The sequence below is a fragment of the Apostichopus japonicus genome, chromosome 1 (genome assembly GCF_037975245.1).
Source record: "Apostichopus japonicus isolate 1M-3 chromosome 1, ASM3797524v1, whole genome shotgun sequence".
Classification (NCBI taxonomy): Eukaryota; Metazoa; Echinodermata; class Holothuroidea; order Aspidochirotida; family Stichopodidae; genus Apostichopus; species Apostichopus japonicus.
This window is the reverse complement of record NC_092561.1, coordinates 20,064,683-20,086,223: the sequence shown is the minus strand read 5'-3', so window position 1 is coordinate 20,086,223 and position 21,541 is coordinate 20,064,683. Positions and strand designations below refer to the sequence as shown.

At 41.4% G+C, this 21,541-nt stretch overlaps 1 protein-coding gene across 1 annotated transcript; it reads left to right on the top strand.

Moving 5' to 3' along the window:
* The first annotated feature begins 761 nt into the window (after positions 1 to 761).
* LOC139970739 (uncharacterized) lies at positions 762 to 16,467 on the top strand. Its single transcript, XM_071976699.1, has 5 exons — positions 762 to 977; positions 2,693 to 2,885; positions 3,758 to 3,920; positions 11,358 to 11,458; positions 12,445 to 16,467. The coding sequence occupies exons 2-5, from the start codon at positions 2,745 to 2,747 to the stop codon at positions 13,525 to 13,527; spliced, it is 1,488 nt and encodes a 495-aa protein (XP_071832800.1). The 5' UTR covers positions 762 to 977; positions 2,693 to 2,744; the 3' UTR covers positions 13,528 to 16,467.
* The last annotated feature ends 5,074 nt before the right edge of the window (positions 16,468 to 21,541 follow it).

Sequence of the window (21,541 nt, the reverse complement as noted above, 5' to 3'; positions counted from 1 at the left end):
TTGAAATAATGCACGATCATAAGATTGGAATCCGAGTAGATAAACAAACACCAGAGTCGTCTGTCGTGATAACTTCCGGTCAAAATACACCAGACAGAAAAAATAACAGCGTGCATCACTGGCAAATAGGATTTTACCACAAAAATATAATTGTGCAGTGCAAAAAAAAAACCTATACCATGTAGTAGGACTACGTCCGATACAAACATACAGGCTATATATATATATTCTTCAACATTGTTTCAAAAATATGCAAATATGAAAATGAAGTGCAATGATACCTATAAGCAATCAAATGGGGATGCGATACCCCTCTCTGTAGGTCACACTCCTCGATCGATGATATAAAAGGGCACGACCCCTCTACACCCGGGTATAAAAAAAAAGTGGTGGTTGCACCTCTGACTCAAATACACGAATGCAAAATTCTAGGAAATTTGTTTACCATATTATCATTCTGGGCCGATACCGGTGACTCATGACTATTTCTCAGACCATTTTGAGAACAAACTGTTCATCTACAAAACCTAGAAGCCTAAAACTCCTTCTTACTTGAAGAGACCAATGGACCGTCAATTGCGTTCTGCGAATTAGTCTATTCTGCAAACGATCTGCTTAACAAGCTAGTTCAAACAGCAACAAAAGAACGTATAATATATAATGGTTATTAAATATTTTGACTTCAACAGCTGCACGTTTAGACGACGCTCATATATATAAAGTTGGTTATTGATACATTGGTATTTATATCGTGTTACCCCCAAATTGTCTAAACCTTCAAATGATGTATCTTAAACGCTTCCATAGTTTAAAGCCCAGCTAGCTATTTTCAGGGGATTCCCACTTGGTATGTATCTTGCGCAATATAGATTGTTTTATCGCTGGCGATTGAAACCTTCCCTCCCTGTGATAGTCGAACTACGCAAGTCCTGTCGTACAGTATCTCTGCTACTATTATTCCATTTGAAATGTTCAAGGTAACTTAAATAAGTATCAGCTCTATAACACATTAAACTCTTTACGATATGAGATGCATGCCTAGATAGTAAAGTGATAAGAAATCATGTGTATAAAACATATAGGTCGCCGAGCTTTGGCCTAGCCTATACTAGTATCTGTAAAATTTACGCTAGTACTGAACGGTTATAACATTAGGCTATGCGGTACAGTGCACACTTCCTAATTACTGAGCTGGAGCTATTTATTGTTAGGCTTCTCAGGCTAGGGCTCACTTTGAGTGTACAAAATAATGAACGTACAGACTAGTACTAGACTGACTAGTAAGAAAATTATGTATTAAGGCAATATTTGCCAAATTTAACAACTAAACTGAACTGAATCAGAAGTATAGATTGAACTTGTAAATGGTTCTATAGGCCTATAGCCTACTCTAAATGTTAAGGCCCAACAATATTGTGTTTCTCTTCTTAAATTTTCTGTGGAAAATGGTAGTAAAAAGATTGTGCTATACATGATTTGAATTGTCTGGACATTTTTCATGAAGGAATCACCGCAAAACGTAACCCATATCATGTGATTTGTGTGGATTGTGCTCAGTTGATTTATTTTTTTATATAATAGGTGAATTTTTAAAGACGTAAAGCAATCGTCACCTATGTTCTGAGTTGCATTCATCTTTAAAGGTCTGCTGTATAGACCCCCAACTATAGCATGCTATCATGGAAAGGTTTCTTGAGATTACGTAACCGACCTGCCTTGGTCGTAAAATGACCTCTTTTTACCAATTAGTCTGCAATGTCTGCCACATTTGTGTTTTTGTATGAGGGTTTTTGTGTGAATGCTGTATGATTAACTACACTGTAGACAGGATCATATTTCCACAAAGTGTTTATACAATGAGCTTAAATAGTGTTAAGAAGCTATGCTGGCTAATTGTTTAGCCTGAGGTCCATTATTTAAGACCGTGGCAGGTCGATTAGGTAATCACAAAACTTTCTTAGCTACCTGTATAATAGCGTGCTATAATTAGAGCCAATAAAGCAGATCTTTAAGGCAACTTTTTCATCTAACTTTCTTATCTTTTGATGTCAAGTAGTGTGATTACTTCCATGTATCAAATCCGGTTGTAAAGTGAGATTTATTTTGTTACTAAACTGTCATTGCACCAGAATCCTAATCTGTAAGTCTTACCACTAATTTAAATGAATCAGATAAAATTGAATTATGCCATAGCACATGTGGTGATATGTATTAATGTGCTTACACTCTATAGCCTGCACTACATGGTGTCAGATAGTTGGGGACAAGCCTAAACCATGTGGTTTCACTATCACTGTACACTACAGCACATGTTATGTGGGTATTAAGCAATGTGCCTACACAATGTAGCCTACACTACATGGTGTCCAGGGGGAAGGGGCGGGAAGAGCGAGCCTGAACCATGTGGTTACACTATCACCATACTCTTCAGTACATGTTATGTGGGTATTAAGCCATGTGCCTACACTATATCCTATAGGTACACTGCATGGTGTCCAGGAGGAAGGGGGGAGGGAGGGGCAAGCCTGAACCATGTGGTGACATGGTTGTCCCCTTACTACAGTACATATCGTATGGATATTATTCAACATTACAATCAGACCAAAGAAATAAATTGGGTGGTTGATAAAGTTATAACTTATAATGTTTATGGGATTCTTTGACTCATTTTAACTTTTTCTTATTTTTGCAGGATCAAACAGAAGCTTTAAACTAATAGACAGGAGCAACCCTTTGAGAAGAAAATGAGTAGAAAGTCAAAACAGAATGAGCTTTGCTCAAGAAGAAATAAACGTCTGGATGAACTTGTTGTTGAGTTTAATAGAAGTGTGCCAACAATGGATGTCGTAGACCTGTTAAGCGACATTCTTATACAATCAGCAACTGTGAGTCAATAGTACTCTTTGTACAGAGAGAAATGCATGATTTTGTTGTGTTGTGTTGTTAAAAGATTGATCTAACATAAGAGGTTCAGTCTATTTATGTCATAATATAACCAAACAAGCCAAGCAATTTAAAATAGGCACACGCTGAGGTACATGTGACATTGTGACTTACCACCAACTTACAAAGAATTATTATTACAATGATGATGGCTTTGAGCTGTGATAAATTTCAGATTAAACACATTTTTATGAAAATCCCCACAACCAGAGTACTGTATATAAATATGTATATATGTCAAAATTACACACATTATATTGTCCTCATGTTTGTTGAGGTACTGTAAGATAGAAGCTAATGTTGCATGTCACAAAATTGGCAACAACAAACAAAAACAGAAGAAGTAAGGTGCTCTCATATGAATTCATATTAAGTTTGTGTGAAATGTTTTGAACCAACAGAACTTTCATGGCATGACAGATAATTATACCATAACATTTTCTAATTGGCTTGCTAAATTTCACAAGTCTTGATTACCGTAAACAGCATACATTACAGAACAAATGGGAAAGTTGTATAGCAAGAATTTGGGTGTGGGTGTCAAAGTCTGCTAGGGCAGAGCCCTCATTTGGGGTTCCAACTGGGTAAACAGAGCACATTTGAAAATGAATTGGGTGATTAAATTCATGGCAATGAGGTTTATTCCTAATTGTTTTTTTCAACTTAAATCTTTAACTTTAATATATATATTTTGTTTGGTTATGACTGAAAAGTGTTTCAGTAAATGCCCTCCCTGTCATAGCGGTTTCAATGGGCCTGCATTACCTCATGTCTGCAATAACAATTTTTCTTGTAAATTATTGTTTTTCTGCAGGAGGCTATAAAATGCAAATTCGACTCTAAAGGGAGAACAGCTGCAAACCGTCTGCTATGTCACAGAATCAGGTATCGTAGGAATTGGTACGTTAGGCTCGTTGATGCGCTGAAGAAGGTTGAGTTAGATGACCTGGCAGACAAACTCAGCAGTGATGAAAAAGGTCAGTAATTGTGATATTTACTTCGTTCCCCACTTACCTGTCTCCCCACAACCTATGCACCACATTCTACCGTGTCTAGAATGCCCTGGTAATCTTTTAACACTGTACACCCTCACTGGCCCAAATGGCCTTCCTTCATTTTTCTACCCACAAAGTGTCTCAGTGTGTTTTTCGGAGTTAGAAAAATTTTCGCGAAATTCGCCCGGATTACCTTGGATTTATACTCTAAAGGTTTCCTATCAGGACTTCTGCACTTCCAAGGATCTTTTCCAGCCTGATAAGTATCCTTTTCTTGTAGGGAAGGGTGTTTTTGGGGGCTGTTTTTAGTGTACACTCTCGCCCATGCGTTCGTTTTTTCTTACGTAACGTTTTTAGGGTAACAGGTAGTAGCTCTGCGAGACTACTTCGTTCGTTGCCTATACCGCCGTGTTTACGCGGATAGGCATATATTTTCGTATGTACATGTTTCAGCTTTTCTTACTTTAAAAGATAATATGTTTTGCTTGTTTCATGTACCTTCGTTACTTCTTACGCTTTTGTGTGGGTTTTCCCCTTGTAGCGTAATTTGTAGCGTTGCCTATACCGCCTTGTTTACGCGGATAGGCATGTTTTTCCGTATGTACATGTGTTTCAGCTTTTCTTACTTAGCATAAGATGTTTTGCTTTCATGTACTTCGTTAATTTTTACGCTTTCAGTGTGGGTTTTCACTTTTGTAGCGTAGTTGTAGCCACGTTCCGATATCTCCTAACTAGTCGAGATAGTCGGCTCGTTTCGTTGTTTTTCATGTTAAGACGGGAGTATCCTTGATTTCATATATTGTTGTATATTTTCATGTTTCCTCCAGTTGTTGCTACGTGCGCTCCCTGAGTCTCATGACTTGGGGTGTACCTCGTAGCCTTGTTCCCCCCTCCGCTGGTTCGCGGTTAGGGGGTTCTCTCCCTTATATACATGTTTCGTCCTTTTTACAAGTTTTTCGATGCATATATGTTTAGTTACGTTGCTTCCATATGTCGGAAGTGTTTCTCCTTGTAACGTATCTTGTAAGCCGCGAACTCCTATCCATTACTAGGCGGTTCGATTACGTTGTTGTTCTTGTTTGAACCTTCATATATTTGTACATATTTTCATGTTCTCCATGGGTTTCGCTACTTGTGCACCTCCTAAGTGTCGGGAGTTTTCACTTGGGGCGTATCTCGTAGCCTTGTTCCTCCCTTCCCGCTCTGTACGTGGATAGAGGGGTTCTCTCCCTTGTATACATGCTTCGTCCTTTTCCTTCATGTATTCTAGTTACGTGTTCGCTTTTAAGTGTGGGAAGTTTTTCACTATTGTAGCGTACCTTGTAAGCCGCGAGCCTCTAGCGGGGCGCGTTGTTTTTGTCACGTAACTTTACTCTCTGTTAGCATACTCCCACCCTACTTCCTCCTTATAGTCGTTCCGTTTGATACGTTAGACTATTTGCCGTTAGTCTCTCCTTAACGTGGGTTTCTCAGACATGTCTCGAAGCCACCTTAAATGTGTGAGCTGTTCCGAGACCTCTGTCTAGTCTGTTTTGTTTTTACACCAGACAGTGGCAGCACATCGACACCTGGCTAGCAGGCCGGGACAGGTTAGATCTATCACCGAACCCACAGTTCCCCTGGAGGGAATCGGAGGAGAGACAGGAGATGAAGAGGAAGTGAGAGAGTTGGTGGGAGTTGAGATGGAGAGAGGCCAGGAGAGGGCCGGAGAAGAGAGAGAGAGAGAGAGAGAGATGGAGATTTGCCACCCAAGGTGCCGGCGTTGTCCGGATGTACCACCAAGGGCTAGGGCAAGGGCAAGGCTCAAGGCCAACCAAAAGCCCATGTGAGAGAGAGAGGGATGCAGATTTTGCCACCCAAGGTGCCGGCGTTGTCCGGATGTACCACCAAGGGCTAGGGCAAGGGCAAGGCTCAAGGCCAACCAAAAGCCCATGACAAAGACGGCCAGAGCGGACAGTCCGTCCGGGTCGCAGAGAGCGGCACCCGTTGTGGTGCGCGCAAAGAGAGGGGCTCCGGAGAGCCAGGGTCCGGCGAGACCTCAGAAGGAGCCCGGAACAGACGTTCCCCTCCGACCCAAGGAAGGCTAGGCTCAAGGCCAATAAAAAGCCCATTAGAAGTTCCGACCGGAACGGACGGAATGTCCGGGTCGAGGAGAGTGGTACCCGGCGTGGTACGCACACAGAGATAGGCTCCGGGAGCCCGAGTCCGGCGAGAGAGGCCGGAGGAGAGAGAGAGAGAGGAGAAAGAGATATTGCCCCCCAAGGTCCCGGCACCGTCCGGATTCTATGACCAAGGGGGAAGGCAAGGGCAAGGCTCAAGGCCAATAAATAGCCCATTTGAAATTCCGACCGGAATGGACAGAATGTCCGGGTCGAGAGGAGTGGTACCCGGCTAGGTACGCACACAGAGATGGGCTCCGTGGCCCGGGTCCGACGAGACCACGGGTCCAGCGAGACCTCACAGGGAGTGCGGAACCGAGGTTCCACTCCGGATCCCAGGAGTCGGTCCCGGAGCCGGGAACCGATGAGATCAACAACTGCTGGGCCCCCAGAACGGGGTAGTAAGGGCAAACGCCCAATCCGAAAGGAAAGCCGGCTGGAGCGAGGTTCCCACGGCAAACGGAGATATACTTATCCCCAGCCTCAAAGTTAATCCCGCCTCCAAGAGGGGGAAGTCTCTTTCATCAGGGGAGTGTTGCCCCCCGGAACTAGCAGCTTGAGCTGCGACGACAGGTTCGAATCAATTGCGGAAAGACACTGCAATCGCTACGCCATTTATCATTACACATCCCGAATGTGTGTTTAATGAGTACCAGCAGAAACCAGGACATGACATAGATTTCCTGTGCATTCATGGGTCATATTCTCCTCGCTAATTATTTTTCTCTCTCGTTATAATTCATCGCCATATGTCTAGGTTTGAAACCTTGCTTATGTTTTGTTGTTTAAAACGCAGGTGGAACCCCCTCCAGAGCATGTTAAAAGGCGCAAACTGAAGCGATTCTAGTACAGTCTCGTTACTTAGTACCTTGGCAACCTGCCAAGAAGAGAACGTTCTCGAAGCTTGGCAAAGTGCCAGGAAAACGAAGCCTTCCAAGAGTCTTGGCAAACTGCCAAGACAATATTCCCGCGCTGTATATTTGTTATAAGAGGAGGGGGGCCAAGCAGTCACCTGGATTGACATGTGTAAGCTCAACGTTTGCTGCAACGAGCTGTCGACTACGTGAGCGATCCCATGGAATAAACCTCTCTCTCTATTTTTTGGGTGAATTTCCAAGACAAACGCGTTAGTAAGTTGGAAAAGGGGTAGGATAAAACCCCAACAAAAGAAGAAGAAAAGTACAAGCGCTAACGCGCTCCGAGCATACAGTATGCGCTTCGTGAATAATGTTCGATGTTCCGACATTTTAAGCACAGTTGCATTTCGTAGCACCTGATAGCCTAGTCGTGGCTATGCGCTAGGTGGTTTCAATAGGAAGTTGGATACTTCTACTGTACTACACTACGAAATTGACACGTCTCGACATGGAGAGATTTGAGGAGTAACGGGTACGTTATCATAACATTTATTACGTGTTTATTACGTTAAATGTGGTGTGGTAAAAACGTCGACATAACGTTTCTATGAGATATTAATGTTATATTAATGTTATATTAATGTCTTAACGTAAATCGTTTGAAATATGAGCCTGAAAACGTTTTCGGTGACATACCTATTACACCACTAATAACGTTATCATAACAAAACACTACATGCTTAGTAACGCTTTTGTGGTTGCTGAGTAACTCCCCGGGCTCCGTTAAGCAGCCAGGGATTTATGAGGTGGATTTTCTACAAACCCACCCTCTCACCATCTTCACAGCCCCTGTTGGGAGTTTGTTTCTGATGAGTACGTCTATAGCTCAGTTAGCTCAGGGTTAAAGCCTTTCAGTCATAAGGTCCCCGGTTCAGGCCACCCCAAGATTAATGTATGTTGTCCAGCTACAGAGTTGTTGACTTTTCATAATCATGGACGTTAAATTTGTATGTAAGAGACTGGCTTCAGTCAGCTTGCAGCTTGGTTAAGCCAGTGAGGCTTCTTCTCATGTTCCTACTTGCAGGATGATCCTAAATACGTTCTTAAATACATACATATAATTGTAGGAGTCACATAAACAGTAGCATTGTAGCTTTGTTTAAGATTCTGACGAAGCAAACTATCCATTCAGTACTCAGTCTTTTTTTTTGTAGCAGGGTAGCATTGTTTAAGATTCTGTACTCACTCAGCAGAGTGAGATTCTGTACCTTCAGTACTCATTTTTAGAGAGTACTGTGGTCAAGTGGTGAAGGCAGTGGACTGGTGATCTAAGGCTTGCAGGTTTGAGTCCTGGCCGGATCATTCAGTTGTTTCCTTGGGCAAGGCACTTTTTCGTCAGTGCAGCTTCCCATCCAGAAGATACTTGTCTCTATGCTTGACAGGTTTTCGTTGACCGGGGTAATATTGTTAGGCGCCTCAGGCATCATTATCTTTCAATAGGTCTACGCCTTTTCTTTCCCCAATATTATGATTAATATTTTTTAGCATGGAAAGAACCTCCATTAAACCTCCCTACAGGGTACAGCTTAGCATCATCAGGACATTCCTTTTCTTCAGAGTTTTCTGATTGCAACGGGTTGATAACTGAAGGAGTCATCAACGGTACTGTGGTAATGAATCAGTACTGCGAGTGCGGCTGTCCTGCAAGCGCTAACAAGGTCACCATGCAGGCCGCTGTCCTTGACTTCTTTAGCAGCAGATACACAGGGTTGGGCTCTCTGGAGCCCTCCGGCGCCCAGGTACGGGGCTTTTGACTACCATCCTCTCAGACAACACGACGGTGGTAACATACTGTAGCTACGTCAACAGACATGGTGGCACCAGGTCAGAGCGATATTGCCGTCTGGCAAGGGAGACCCTCACCACAGCTACAGAATCTGGCATGGCCCTACAAGTCTCTCAGACAGCCAGAAAGGAGAATGTGATGGCCGATGCTCTGCCCAGGGGACAGCTCCACCCTGACGAGTGGACCCTTTCGCAACGAACATGAAGTAGGTTTTTCCACATGTTCAGCAGACCTCTGATAGACCTGATTGCGACACAGGGCAACAATGGGCTGCTCATCTTTGTTCAGGCGGCCCACCCGCAGGCCTTCCACATAACGCCAGGTCCCTGTCGCGAAACGGACCGGAAGCTTACATCTTCCCCCTCTTGGCATGGTCAGCCATCATAGTGGCCCCGCTGACCCCGGTTCGGGCAAAAGTTATCCAGCTCCTAGCGGACGAGCCAGCGATCCTGCCGGACAAACGACAGTCGGTTGTCCCATAGACGGGGCGCTGGCTCACCCGGACAGCAAGGGCCTACAATTAGGTGCCTGGAAATTGTCTGGTGTTTCCTTAGACAGAAAGGACTTTGGCCGCCAGAGTGAGAACAACCTTGGTACTTACGTTTTCTGCCTACGGAGATTCGGAGTATGCCGAACGAGACAGACTCTGCCTACCATGGCCTTTCTAACCTTGATCGCCGACTCCTTACCCACACTGTTCCAAGAAGGGAGGCAGGGTTTAGACGATCAAAAACTTTCGTTCGGCTGTTGCCGCCTTCCATCAGGGGCCTCCCCTACGGCTCCACGCCAGGCAGCAACGGCTCGCCTTGACTAAGGTGCCTTCAGTCCTACGGTTTGTGGGGTGCTGATAGTTCTCGACCCCTCCTCCTTCGCTAGAACCAGGTTTGGGCTCTCCTACCGGGAGACATCATCATCCCAGAGATCAAGACCTTCTCTTTGATCCCCGAGGACAGACTACAGTATGGTTTCCCATTAGGGCACTGAAGTGGTACCTCAACAGAACACAAGATCTCTTGGGTACTTCGACATCTCTGTTCTTCCTCCTTCGAGTGCCCCACTCAGCAGCCTGGGAGGATACCTTGTCCCGCTGTTTGGTGGAAGCCGTCCGCCCTCTGGCTACAGGTCCAGGCAGATCCATGGCTCACAACAGCAGGGGTTTCACTGCTTCTACAGCCCTGTTCGCAGGTTCTCCAATAATGGACATCTGCAAGACGACGGCGTGGAAGACTCCAATCGCTTCGTCGCCTGCTACTTATCGGACATATCACAGGCCGATTTGGCTTTGGTCGCTCGATGATACGAGCTCCGGGGGTCCCACCCCTCGGGCCTCCCACCATCGGACAGTGCCACTCGGTGCATAGGTTGTGGGGAGACAGGTAAGTGGGGAACGAAGTAAATATTATAAAACTTACTGGTTTATATATTTACGAGTGACCCACTTACCTGTCTCCATTTCCCGCCACCCTCCCCCGAGGGAGGTGGGACGCAGCCGGACGGGGGAGTGGTCGTTCGACCCGACTCATGACTCCTCGCGTTTCGTCGATAGACATCGCCACCCCCTGGGTCGCCTGCGGCTACTTGTCTATCGGTGGGTGTTGTTTCCTTAGTTTGGTTTACCAGGTTACTCTTTACCATCTAAGGTAGTATGGGCCTCATCCCCTTGTTCAATTAGGCCTCTGTAAGTGTAGGGGGGGCACGCCTACGGGGTGACGGAGGGCGGACCCCCACCCCGACTGTTCAGGGTGGGCTCCACCCTCTGCCTGGAGGCGTCAGCAGTCTTTGTTAGCGTTAGATTTTTCCTTCTCGGCGAGCTCGGCGGGTGGCAGGGTTTACCCGCCACCCTCCCCGAGGTCGCGTCAGGGGCCACTTTGTGGGAAAGTGGTCTCAAAATGAAGGAAGGCCATTTGGGCCAGTGAGGGTGTACAGTGTTAAAAGATTACCAGGGCATTCTAGACACGGTAGAATGTGGTGCATAGGTTGTGGGGAGACAGGTAAGTGGGTCACTCGTAAATATATAAACCAGTAAGTTTTATAATATATATATATATATATATATATATATATATATATATATATATATTGTAACTATAAATGTGCATTTATTGAGGCGATGTCTACGATAGCAAAATGTATACTAGCTTCTGTCTAGATGGGCAGTTCTTAACCTTTTTCATCCTAGTTTCCCTTTCCAATCAGCCGTCCTAGGGATTTCCCCTCCTAACATATATATCATAAAAAGGTTCAGTTCATCAAACTGTTCTCCATAGTTCACATTCACAGCAAAGAGAATGCCTGGGAACAATGAAATAAATGACATGTGCATTCTTACATACTGTTAAGGAGAAATACCAAAAGTTTTCTCCAGGGGGAACCCCATCCCCCTCTCCCCCTCCTCCCCCTCCTCCCCTCCTCCCCCTCCTCCCCCTCCTCCCCATCAATTTAAGAATCACTGTTCAAGATGGTTACAATTTATTTGATGAACGCTTTCATGCGCATTCCCATCAAAATTTTGCAATTGCCTCATGCAACTGTACTTTTCTTTCCTTTGTTTCTCCAGGCTCCCTTATAGATGAAATTCCCAAGGAAAGGGTGCAAGCTGTATCACCTAATACTGCAAGCATTCATAACAATTGGATTGCTAAAGAAGTGGAATTTGAGGTAAATAAGGACTTTATTTCCAAATGTGCAACACAAATTATTCAGTTTAAATTTCTTCTCCCTAAGTATGGTATTTATTTTTCTCTCCCAAAGTCAAATAGGCTTTTCATTCTCAAATTCATTTGAAGTATCACATTTGACTATGAGAGACACTAGTCGCAATCAGTGGCATAGCCAGAGAAGGGGTTGGTGGGCGGAGTGCCCCCCCCTTCCCCTGGCCCATAGGCAATTTACGGGTGACTGTGAGAAATTGGGGGCGACAAGAAAAACTTGGCAAGAGAAACATAAATAGCTATGATATGAATTACACATCTTGATAGTCTATTTTTAGCTTGGTGTGATCTGCTCCTCGGAAGGTCTTCCTCCTTGGCCATAGTTACTAATCACAGAACGAGATTTCTCTGAACAAGTCAACTTTTGATTCCGTGATTGACATTTCAAATTAAAGTTCAATGCATTGTGTGACACTGGATTGTCACCTTAAAGAAAAACATATCTGTTTGGGAAAGGTATATCTAGTTACCCCACACATACTGTTATGTATTAGTAAATGCTTAATATCAGTAATATTTATAGGGCTGTGGCCACTTGGAGCTCGGCAACACTTGCCACTTCAACTCCCCAAAATTTTGCCCTGCAAGTCGCTTTAATACATTTGATAACACATGCAATACAAGTTGTATACTTATAAAGTTGTAAAACTTATAGAAATGATAGCACCAGTTAGTATCTGGGCTCTCTTTTCCGAATTATAATGTTCTCAAAGGTAAGGGTCAGTCCTCCAAAGGCTCCATTAACACCCCTCTCCACCACATTTTGTTTTGTTTTTTGCCAATGAAATAAATTTTATTGAAATTGAGGGTGACTATATATATCCACATTTCTGGAAACCAAGTTTTTCCTTATCTGTAAAGGAAGGATGTCAGAATTGTTTTTTATGTCCTCGTTTACCTCTTCATATATGATATGCATTCTTCGATTGACAGCAAATGGTACAGTACGAGAAAAGCAGTCGATCAGCTCAACCGAAGGAGATTTCACGTGAAGATGAAGATGGAAGCGCCTTGAAATTTTGGAAAAGTAATGAAGATTCCAAAATACAAGACGGAGAAAAGTTCGACCCTGAGAAAGAACCAATGGAGAAGAGTTCACTTGAGAAGAGAAGGATGACAGAAGTTAAAAGTAATAATTTCGGGAACAGTCCTTTGCCAAACGCAGCTGAAGAAAAAGATAAAAATGGTAAAGTAGCAAGTCTGCCATTCAAATCGACAGAGGCTGTTGACAGCCCAGATTTTAAACCGAAAAATCTGCCATTTGATCGGAATCAAACCGATCAGGTAAATCTTTGCAGTAATCAGCAAGTTATGACTAACTTTAATAGTGAAGACACAAAAAGAGGTGATGTTGATGAAATTTCCACTTCTCCTGTGGCTCTGATGGGTGAACCAGAAGTGGAAAAACAACCACCTAGCATAAAGACTAATAGGCCTGCGATGGGGAGTAATGCTGGCTTTGTAACACCGGGAGAAAATCCCCCTGACCAAACAAACTTAAAAGATACAACGTTTCCAAGAAATGAAATGGACGGTATTAGTCCATCTCAGAATGCGGCCAGTGAAGTTATTAAAGGGGAAGTTGAAGCCACATTGATTAATAGTGAGAAATTAACGGATGGGAGAGAGAGAGAAGGGAGCGTTCCAGATAGATCTCACAAAGATACACCGAGGGGTGTGGAGGACTATCTGGACACTGCATCGGAAGGGTTCTATAGCAAAGCAGACCCCCAGCAGCAACGTATATTACAAGAATTAGGGCTATTGAATATTCATGGGGCTAGAAATGAGGATGGAATTAAGAAGCATGAGGAAACAGATAACGGCAAATATCAGCCATTGAGAAGTACAGAACCCTCTGAACATATTCAACATATGCCTCTAGAGATATCAAACTCATTTCCCGAAGATGATTTTGTCACATACCACACAGATGAAACAAGGAATGTCATTCCCGAGGGTGGGGGTCTAACAGAGGTGGGCCCAGTAGGTCCTCTTGGAAACAATACGATTTGAAATACCCGAGCATTTAAGGAAGCAACAGTCGCAAATGCAGTGGTCCCAAAAGTATGGAACGCGAAAAGGACCACAACATATGATGATGTTAATGATGATCTAATTTTATACGTTATGTACTAAAAAACTTACGATCATGTACTAAACATATACGATGATGTACTAAAAAACTAAGATGTACATCAAAACATATACGATGATGTACTAAAAAACTAAGATGTACATCAAAACATGCGATGATGTACTATAAACGTAAGATGTACATCAAAACAAATAGGATCATGTACTGAAAACTTGTGATGATGATGAAAAAGCGCAAGTTATAAGAAAGTGGCGAATGAATATCAATTATTGTCATTTGAATACGTGTACCCCTAGGAATATCAAAGTTGATAACGAAGCCTCGCCCCTAATGGTTCTTAATGAGTGTACACTGAATATTCATACTCGTATGCATACGCCACATATGAATATACATACGCGTATGCAGACACCACTTTTTTTGAACATTACATTATTAGTACATGATCGTATTTGTTTTGATGTACATGGTACGTTTGTAGTACATGATCGTATATGTTTAGAACATGATCGTATACTTTTAGTACATGATCATATATGATTGGTACATGATCGTAAATTTTTAGTTCATGATCGTGTATTTCTAGTACATGATGGTAAGTTTTCATATGTTGTGGTCCTTTTCGCGTCCCATACAAAAGTTCAAGACCAAATGCTGGCTACACATGATGAGAGGACACCAAAGGAAGTTATGAAGTTGGCAGATGATGAGGGATTGGGGAATGAAAAGACATGAGATGGATGTTAACAGTGGGGATTCAAGATAGACACTCCTGATCAGGGGGAGGGGGCACTGGGGGCATGTGCCCCCCACAAAATAGCAAATGTGCCCTACTGGCAAATAAAATGTGCCCCTTTGATGAATAAATGTCTTTTGGATATCTTAAGCCTTTGTTAATTTTAATATTTTATTTTAATTATTGATTTTTAGTCTGTACATGCTATTTTTAAGATGGCATCCCATATTTTTTTGTAGAACGGTTAGCAATAAACAATCTCAATAGTATTGAATATTATTGATAGCATACTAACACATATATATTTAAGTGATATGATCGTTGTGTATCGGTTTATAGCACAACGAGTGGTAGTTGTGGAATGAGAAAGTGCCCCTCTGATGTTGTGCCCCCCCCCCACAGTTTGGAAGCTTCCCCCCCCTGCTCCTGATGAAACACTTAGTGGCGAAGATTCCAAATATGTAAAGCAAAGTGATGTAAACGAGGCATACATTATAAATTGCATTATAAATGATTTACAAACATATTTTTGATATTATACAAATAATAAATGGTTATGAGTCCAATAGTGCAAATATTTCATGAGTTGAATGATGGAAACGAATGGAAACAACATATTATATTAAGATGGGTAAAATGAACTCATGCAACAGATTGTTTTGAACAGACAGGTTTCTCTGCTCTCTTACCATTGAAAAAGTGCTATCAAAAGTGTATATCCCATGGTTCTAATTTCATAGAGTGGAATAGAGCGGGTTTTGCATGCAATCATCGAGCAATTGACCAATCAAATGACCAGAATACAATTAGGTATTGTATATATATATATATATATATATATATATATATATATATATATATATATGTATATGTATATGTATATATATATATATATATATATATATATATATGTATGTAGATATTTTTGCTAATGTCACTAACCAGGATAATTGTGATCCATTACCTGTTGAAATGATGTCATAGTCACTGTGCTACTATCTGGCACAATTAAATTAACCACAAATTGGGAACATCGATATCTAAGATAAGGGAAAACTGGATTGGCTTTTCAACTAACTTGAGAAGTAATCTTGTCATCCGTAAATAATAAGTGTGATAAATTGATTACCGACAGTACTACCAATATTAAATGTATTTAATTTATGTAGGGGTGGGTGGGGGGGGGGCTGTAAATTTCGAAAGAAACTGCGTTTAAAGGCATTGAAGACTCGCCCCAAACAGGGTGCCCCCATCTTTAAAAAGTTAACTTTCTGTTGCATGCAAGTGAAATTTTTCTCTTGTCGCTACAAAATGCAGACAGTAATGAAACGTGATATCTTGTTATCTTTAGCTGGACCTGAGATGTCCATCGCTGTATCGTTTGTACACTGTGCTGTGGGTATTGACGGCAGCTGTTTGTACTGATTGTACACTAGTGTCTAATTACCGACGGTAGCAAGTTGTGTGTGTATTTTCTGGGATCGATGGTGGTGTCTAACACTTCTGTTACACCTCATTCGAAACTAGGTCAGATTACCGGCATTAGACGTGTTTTTTTGGCGCGAGTCTTCACAGCCTTTAAAGACGTTATGCCCTCTCGGCGTATTCCAACAATATGTAATGTCAGAGTTTGCTTGACGTCATTGCTTTCCCTATTCAGAAGTTCGATTGAGAATCGATTCGTAAGACTAATCGAGAAGTAGCTAGGCCTCTACAATGTGTTCAAATGTGTACTATGTTGTGTACATAATGTACAGACTACGTCGTTTGACGACTACATTACACACAGTAAGCCTATTCGCGCAGTAGGCCAACTCATGCTTGTTATAGGGGGAGGGGGTGGGGACTCGTAGTCGGCTTTTAAATCGAACTTGTTCGAAATTGTTAACAATATTGTTGGAATCCGCTGAGACGACATATCATCTGTTAACAGAATGGGTTTGTTCTAACTGAAAATGTATAAGCAAAACCGTGCAGTTGATTCGCATATTTTACCCGGAGTATGTTTGTGTTAGACGGTGACGTCACTAAATCTTGTTATTGGTCTATATGATGCTCTTTGTCTTCAAATTAATATCTGGTCCAAGTTTTTGAAATCCGTGCACTGTGTTTTATTTTTATAAGCATTTTCATGCAGAAGATTAAACCATAATAAAAGTATGATATCATGCAAATTCCTTTTGTTGATTTCTAGAGGGATAGTCTTAGTAATTAATCAATCATCGATCTATTAATATTTTTCTACATAAAAATGTTCGCGGTTATCATTTATAATATACGTATTATGACCCCATGAACAGTACAACACAGTATATACTTGATTATGTTGCTGTGTGAGATATGATACACTTACATATATGTAGAACTAGTACAGTCTTTAATTGAAATGTATCGCATGTGCACACGCGATACATTTCAATTTTATCGGTTTTGTGGACTATTAAGTCAATTATTAAAGTAGGCAGTAATAATAACTAAATATCCACATGGCCTTGATTTTGTTAGTGTGGAAACGTATACCCTTACATGTATGTGAATAAGGGGTTAATCAACGGTCTAGCGTGCGTTACTCACAGGATTAATGCACGATCGGGGGATAATGCAAGCGATGCACGAGGGCGGAGCGTAGCGGAGCCCGAGTGCATCCAGCGATAGCATTAACACCCGGAGTGCATTAATCATGTGAGTACCATTTGTGTGGGGGAAAAATCATAAAACAAAACATTTTTGGTTACATATAACCAAAGATTTATTAAAGTGATGCCCCGTAATTTTACCGTGCGTTACTCACAGGATTGACCACGGTCAGCTGACCTGAATGGACCAATAGGATTTAGGAATCTTTACTAAGTATGAATGAACATCCGTTAAACACGAGAACACAGTAGCTAGTGCAAATCTTAGCCTAGATATTGTACCGCAGTGAAGACTGGATCGTGCTGTCCAAAATGGATATGAACAAATGGCGATCATGTTTTAGCTACTGTAAGTGCGCCTTCTTTTTTCTTCGCCGCTGGTAGTTTCAAATCATTTGCCGTCATGTTGAGAAAAAAAAAACAGTCAAAGAACTCGCTATTTCCTGTCTGGATAGTCGTTTTCGCGTAGTTCAAATGCATCATTACATTAGCAGTAGACACTAGCAGCGATGGACACTTCAGGTCCAGATAAAAGATAACAAGGTATCACGTTCCATAACTGTCTGCATTTTGTAGCGACAAGGAAAAAACTTCACTTGCAAGCAACGGAAAGTTAATTCTTTTTAGAGGGCGGTACGCGGTTTTGGCGAGTCTTCAAAGCCATTAAAGGAATTGAAGCTTTACAATTTAGAAGTATATGTCACTCCGACGCAACATTCAATTCATAACTTTCTGTCAAACAAATGACGAATTCTCTAGGTCTTAGAACAGGTGCAATTTGTGCGTGTTTCATACTTGATAAATATTGGCAGATACTGATATCAATGTTGACGTGAGTAACATCATCTTTCATGCTACAAGGAAGTTTAATCATAACCGTATTGATTTCAAAACAAGTTGAAAAATATAGCCCCTTATTATGATTTTTTTTTTTGCATCTACGCATTGTTGATTGTAATTCAAACAAATATAGACATGTCTCGGTGCTCAATGCAAAGACCGACATCTTCAGTTAATAGACCTACACCGAGTGTATGGAGAATGTTCTCTCAGATGTTTTAAGTCCGCAGCAATCTGATTCCCTTAAAGGACGTTTTATAGGTGAAAATATTAGATCAGTCTTAGATCTTATCAATTACTGTGATGAAAATGATATTTCAGGGGCACTTATTTTCTTTGACTACGAGAAGGCATTCCGCCGATTTGATTGGGAATTTAACCAAAATACCCCTACTTAATTTAACTTGGCAATGCAGGCGCGGATCCAGAGGGGGGTCCAGGGGGTCCGGACCCCCTGCTCTTGGCCAAAAAAAAAAGTGAGAAAAAAAGAGGGAAAAAAAGAGAGAGAAAAAAAATAATTAAATTAAACGCCAATTTTAAACATGTAGGACGTCAGAAGGGCGGTTATCCTTACAAGTCAGCCAGGTGTGTCTTTTCCGTCGAATGAACTATAATGTGCTACATGTGAGACGTTCCTCGCCCATTGGGCGAGGAACGTCTCACAGCTCTTGTTCTCATGAACACGTATTATAACACTCCTATCGAAGCTGACGAAGTGGTCCGAAAGTTCATTGAGAAACATCCACGGCGTTTGTTCTCTCCAATCTACCATGAATAGATCAATAAAACTAGCTAACTCGTACTGATGCAGATACATTTCGAGTGAGTTTTTGTAGGTGCTTTGCATGGCTAAATTGAAGGGGATTCCCTGTTGTACTTAAATATCCAAGAATTTCACAATGGATAGAGGGAAACCCACTCCCCTTAGACCCTAGGATCACTGGAGGCCAAACCCCTCACCCTTCCAGAATCCTGGATCCGGCCCTGCATCAAACAGTGGTGACGGAACGGGAGGGGGATTGGGGGCTAAAGGCATTATGATTTTTGTATCATCTCAACTCATCTGATATGTATTACCATATTTCATAGATTGTTTTTTTCTCATCAATTGAGAAATTGCAGACATGAGATCCATATTTTCAGGCTAGGTACATGCAGCTTAGAATACTCGGGAAGTGCCGTTTCCGGCCATCTGGGGGGGGGGGGGGGGTTGTAAAGCCCAAAATGTTCTAGTACGCTCCGCGCCAACCGATGGTGGCGCTCCGCTTAGATAGTCTTACGTTCAGGCGCGGCTGGACCAGTCAGACCCCCCCCCCACCCCTGTCACAAATCCTGCATCCGCCCCTGCAATGATTTCAGATCGTGGGTCAGAACTCTTTACAGTAATATCTCATCTTTTATTGTTAATAATGGTTTCCTTCCGAGTATTTCAGAGTCTCAAGGGGTGTCCGTCAAGGGTGCCCTCTTAGTCCTTATCTATTCATCACTTGCGCTGAGGTTTATACTGCTCTTATTAACTCAAGTTTTAAATTCATGGTAACGTTATTGCAAACTCTGCTTTAAAAATCTCGACCTATATATGCTGATGACACAGTGGTAATGACAAATGGCTCAATGAAGGATATTTCAGAAACATTGAAAATACTTGAGGAGTTTTGTAAAGTTTCCGGTTTAAAAGTAAACTTGTAAAAATCTTGCCTTTTTCCCCTTGGACCTTTGTCCTAGAGCCCACCACATTATTTTCGCAATTTAAAGTTTGTTTAAGCGAAGAACCTGTCAATTATTTAGGTATTTCTTTTACTCATCTCCGAGAAGACTTCTATAAGTTGAACTATGTTCCCAAACTGTCTCGTATTTTTAGTATTATTAATCTCTGGTCTTCCAGAGATCTTACGCCCATCTGGAAAATTGTTCTCATTAAAACGTTCCTTATTCCACAACTTGTCTATTTATTTACCGTTTTAACAAATCCAATTGTTTTAAATAGTTGAAGGTCTTCTTTTTGGTTTCATTTGGTGTAGTAAAACCGACAAAGTGAATAGAAACGTTCTGGTTAAAGATAAATGCAAAGGAGGCCTGACTATGATTGACGTAAGGTCTTTCGCTACAAGTTTAAAGTGTAAATTGATGAATTATTATTTATTCCTTTTTAATATTATTATCATGATTTATTTATTTATTTTTAATATTATTATTTATTTATTTTTATTATTATTATTATTATTATTATTGTTGTTGTTGTTATTATTGTCATCTCATTGTTTTGTCTTTGGCATTGTCACTGTCTTTGTCTTTGTCGTTGTCTTTGTTTGTCATTGTCTCTGTCTTGTCATTGTCTTTGTCATTGTCACTGTCTTTGTCTTTGTCATTGTCTTTTTCGTTGTCGTTGGCTTAGTCATTGTCTTTGTCATTGTCACTGTCTTGTCATTGTCTTTGTCTTTGTCATTGTCACTGTCTTGTCATTGTCTTCGTCATTGTCACTGTCTTGTCATTGTCTTTGTCATTGTCACTGTCTTTGTCTTTGTCATTGTCTTTTTCGTTGTCGTTGGCTTTGTCATTGTCTTTGTCGTTGTCGTTATGTAAATCATTGGAACTCTCGTTGTTCTTAGTTAAGACTGTGGCGTAATTTGTAGTGGAATTTTATGGCAAACCGACGCGTAAGCACAACACATCAGTATCATATTTGGTGAAAAATAGCAGACACACCAACAGCTGGTTTGGAAGGTGGGGGTGGGGGTGCCTTGATCGAGCCAGAAATGAGTGTTTGAAACCCAAATGACCTTAATCAAGAGAATGAAAAGTTATTACGACAGGAACAAAATCACTTCAAAGTCTTACGCATATCTATAGTCTGCTATGTTAATTAAGTTAAAACTGTTTCGAAAATGGCAATTCTGAACTCAGTATCACCCTAACCGAACTTACAATGTCACCTTAAACTTTGAAAACCGAGATGTTTGCAAAATTATTTGTCTATGCGCATTCGTTACGGTGAGAATAGTAAGAACTATACTCTTAAGGTCACTCAGAGGTTTGCTGTAACACGTTCCTAGTTCCACCTAACACGCGTTGTGATATTACTCCGGATATCTGACTTTTCAATTATTTATAGATACTATCTTTTTGTTTTGTTTTTATTCCAGGAACGTTTGATTTAATCACATTGTGCTAATGTGTCAGTTTATCAGAAATTTTCCAATAGGCATTTCCCGGCGAAGTTGGTTTATCGGTTGGCACCTGTCCCCGGGAGGATACGATTCTCCTTAATTGGGACGTGTTTGCTAGTTCCATTTTCACATGTATCTCCCTCGATAGTCCCGTTGGAAAACGTGTTTTTGACTTCCCCTGGAATTACCATTGAATATTCATGTCTTTCAATTTAACAGGTAGATCACTTGTAAAGCGAATGTCCCACAACTTTAAGGGGGTGTAAATGGGTAATTGTTTACCATACCTTGTATAAACATTTTTCGAATATTCATTCGAGTTGGGTTTCTTGTATTCTTGTATGTTAAGTGTGAACGAAACAAAAGAGGAGAGAAGCTTTCATTTTTCGTTATTCATGTATTTGACTTCATTTATTTTCATCAAATGCCAAAAAGGGCAAAATTTCAAAGTTCTGTTAATTATTTTTAGTGAATTAGTCCTTTCTGCAAACGATCTGCTTAACAAGCTAGTTCAAACAGATGTACGGTTTCTGCAACAAAAGAACGCATAATA

What these genes read in the sequence shown, in the direction of transcription:
- LOC139970739 (XM_071976699.1), top strand. Translation starts at nt 2,745, where the DNA reads ATGAGTAGAAAGTCAAAACAGAATGAGCTTTGCTCAAGAAGAAATAAA. An exon ending in ACTCAGCAGTGATGAAAAAG is followed by an intron (nt 3,921 to 11,357) that starts GTCAGTAATTGT and finishes TTGTTTCTCCAG; the next exon opens with GCTCCCTTATAGATGAAATT. An exon ending in CTAAAGAAGTGGAATTTGAG is followed by an intron (nt 11,459 to 12,444) that starts GTAAATAAGGAC and finishes TTCGATTGACAG; the next exon opens with CAAATGGTACAGTACGAGAA.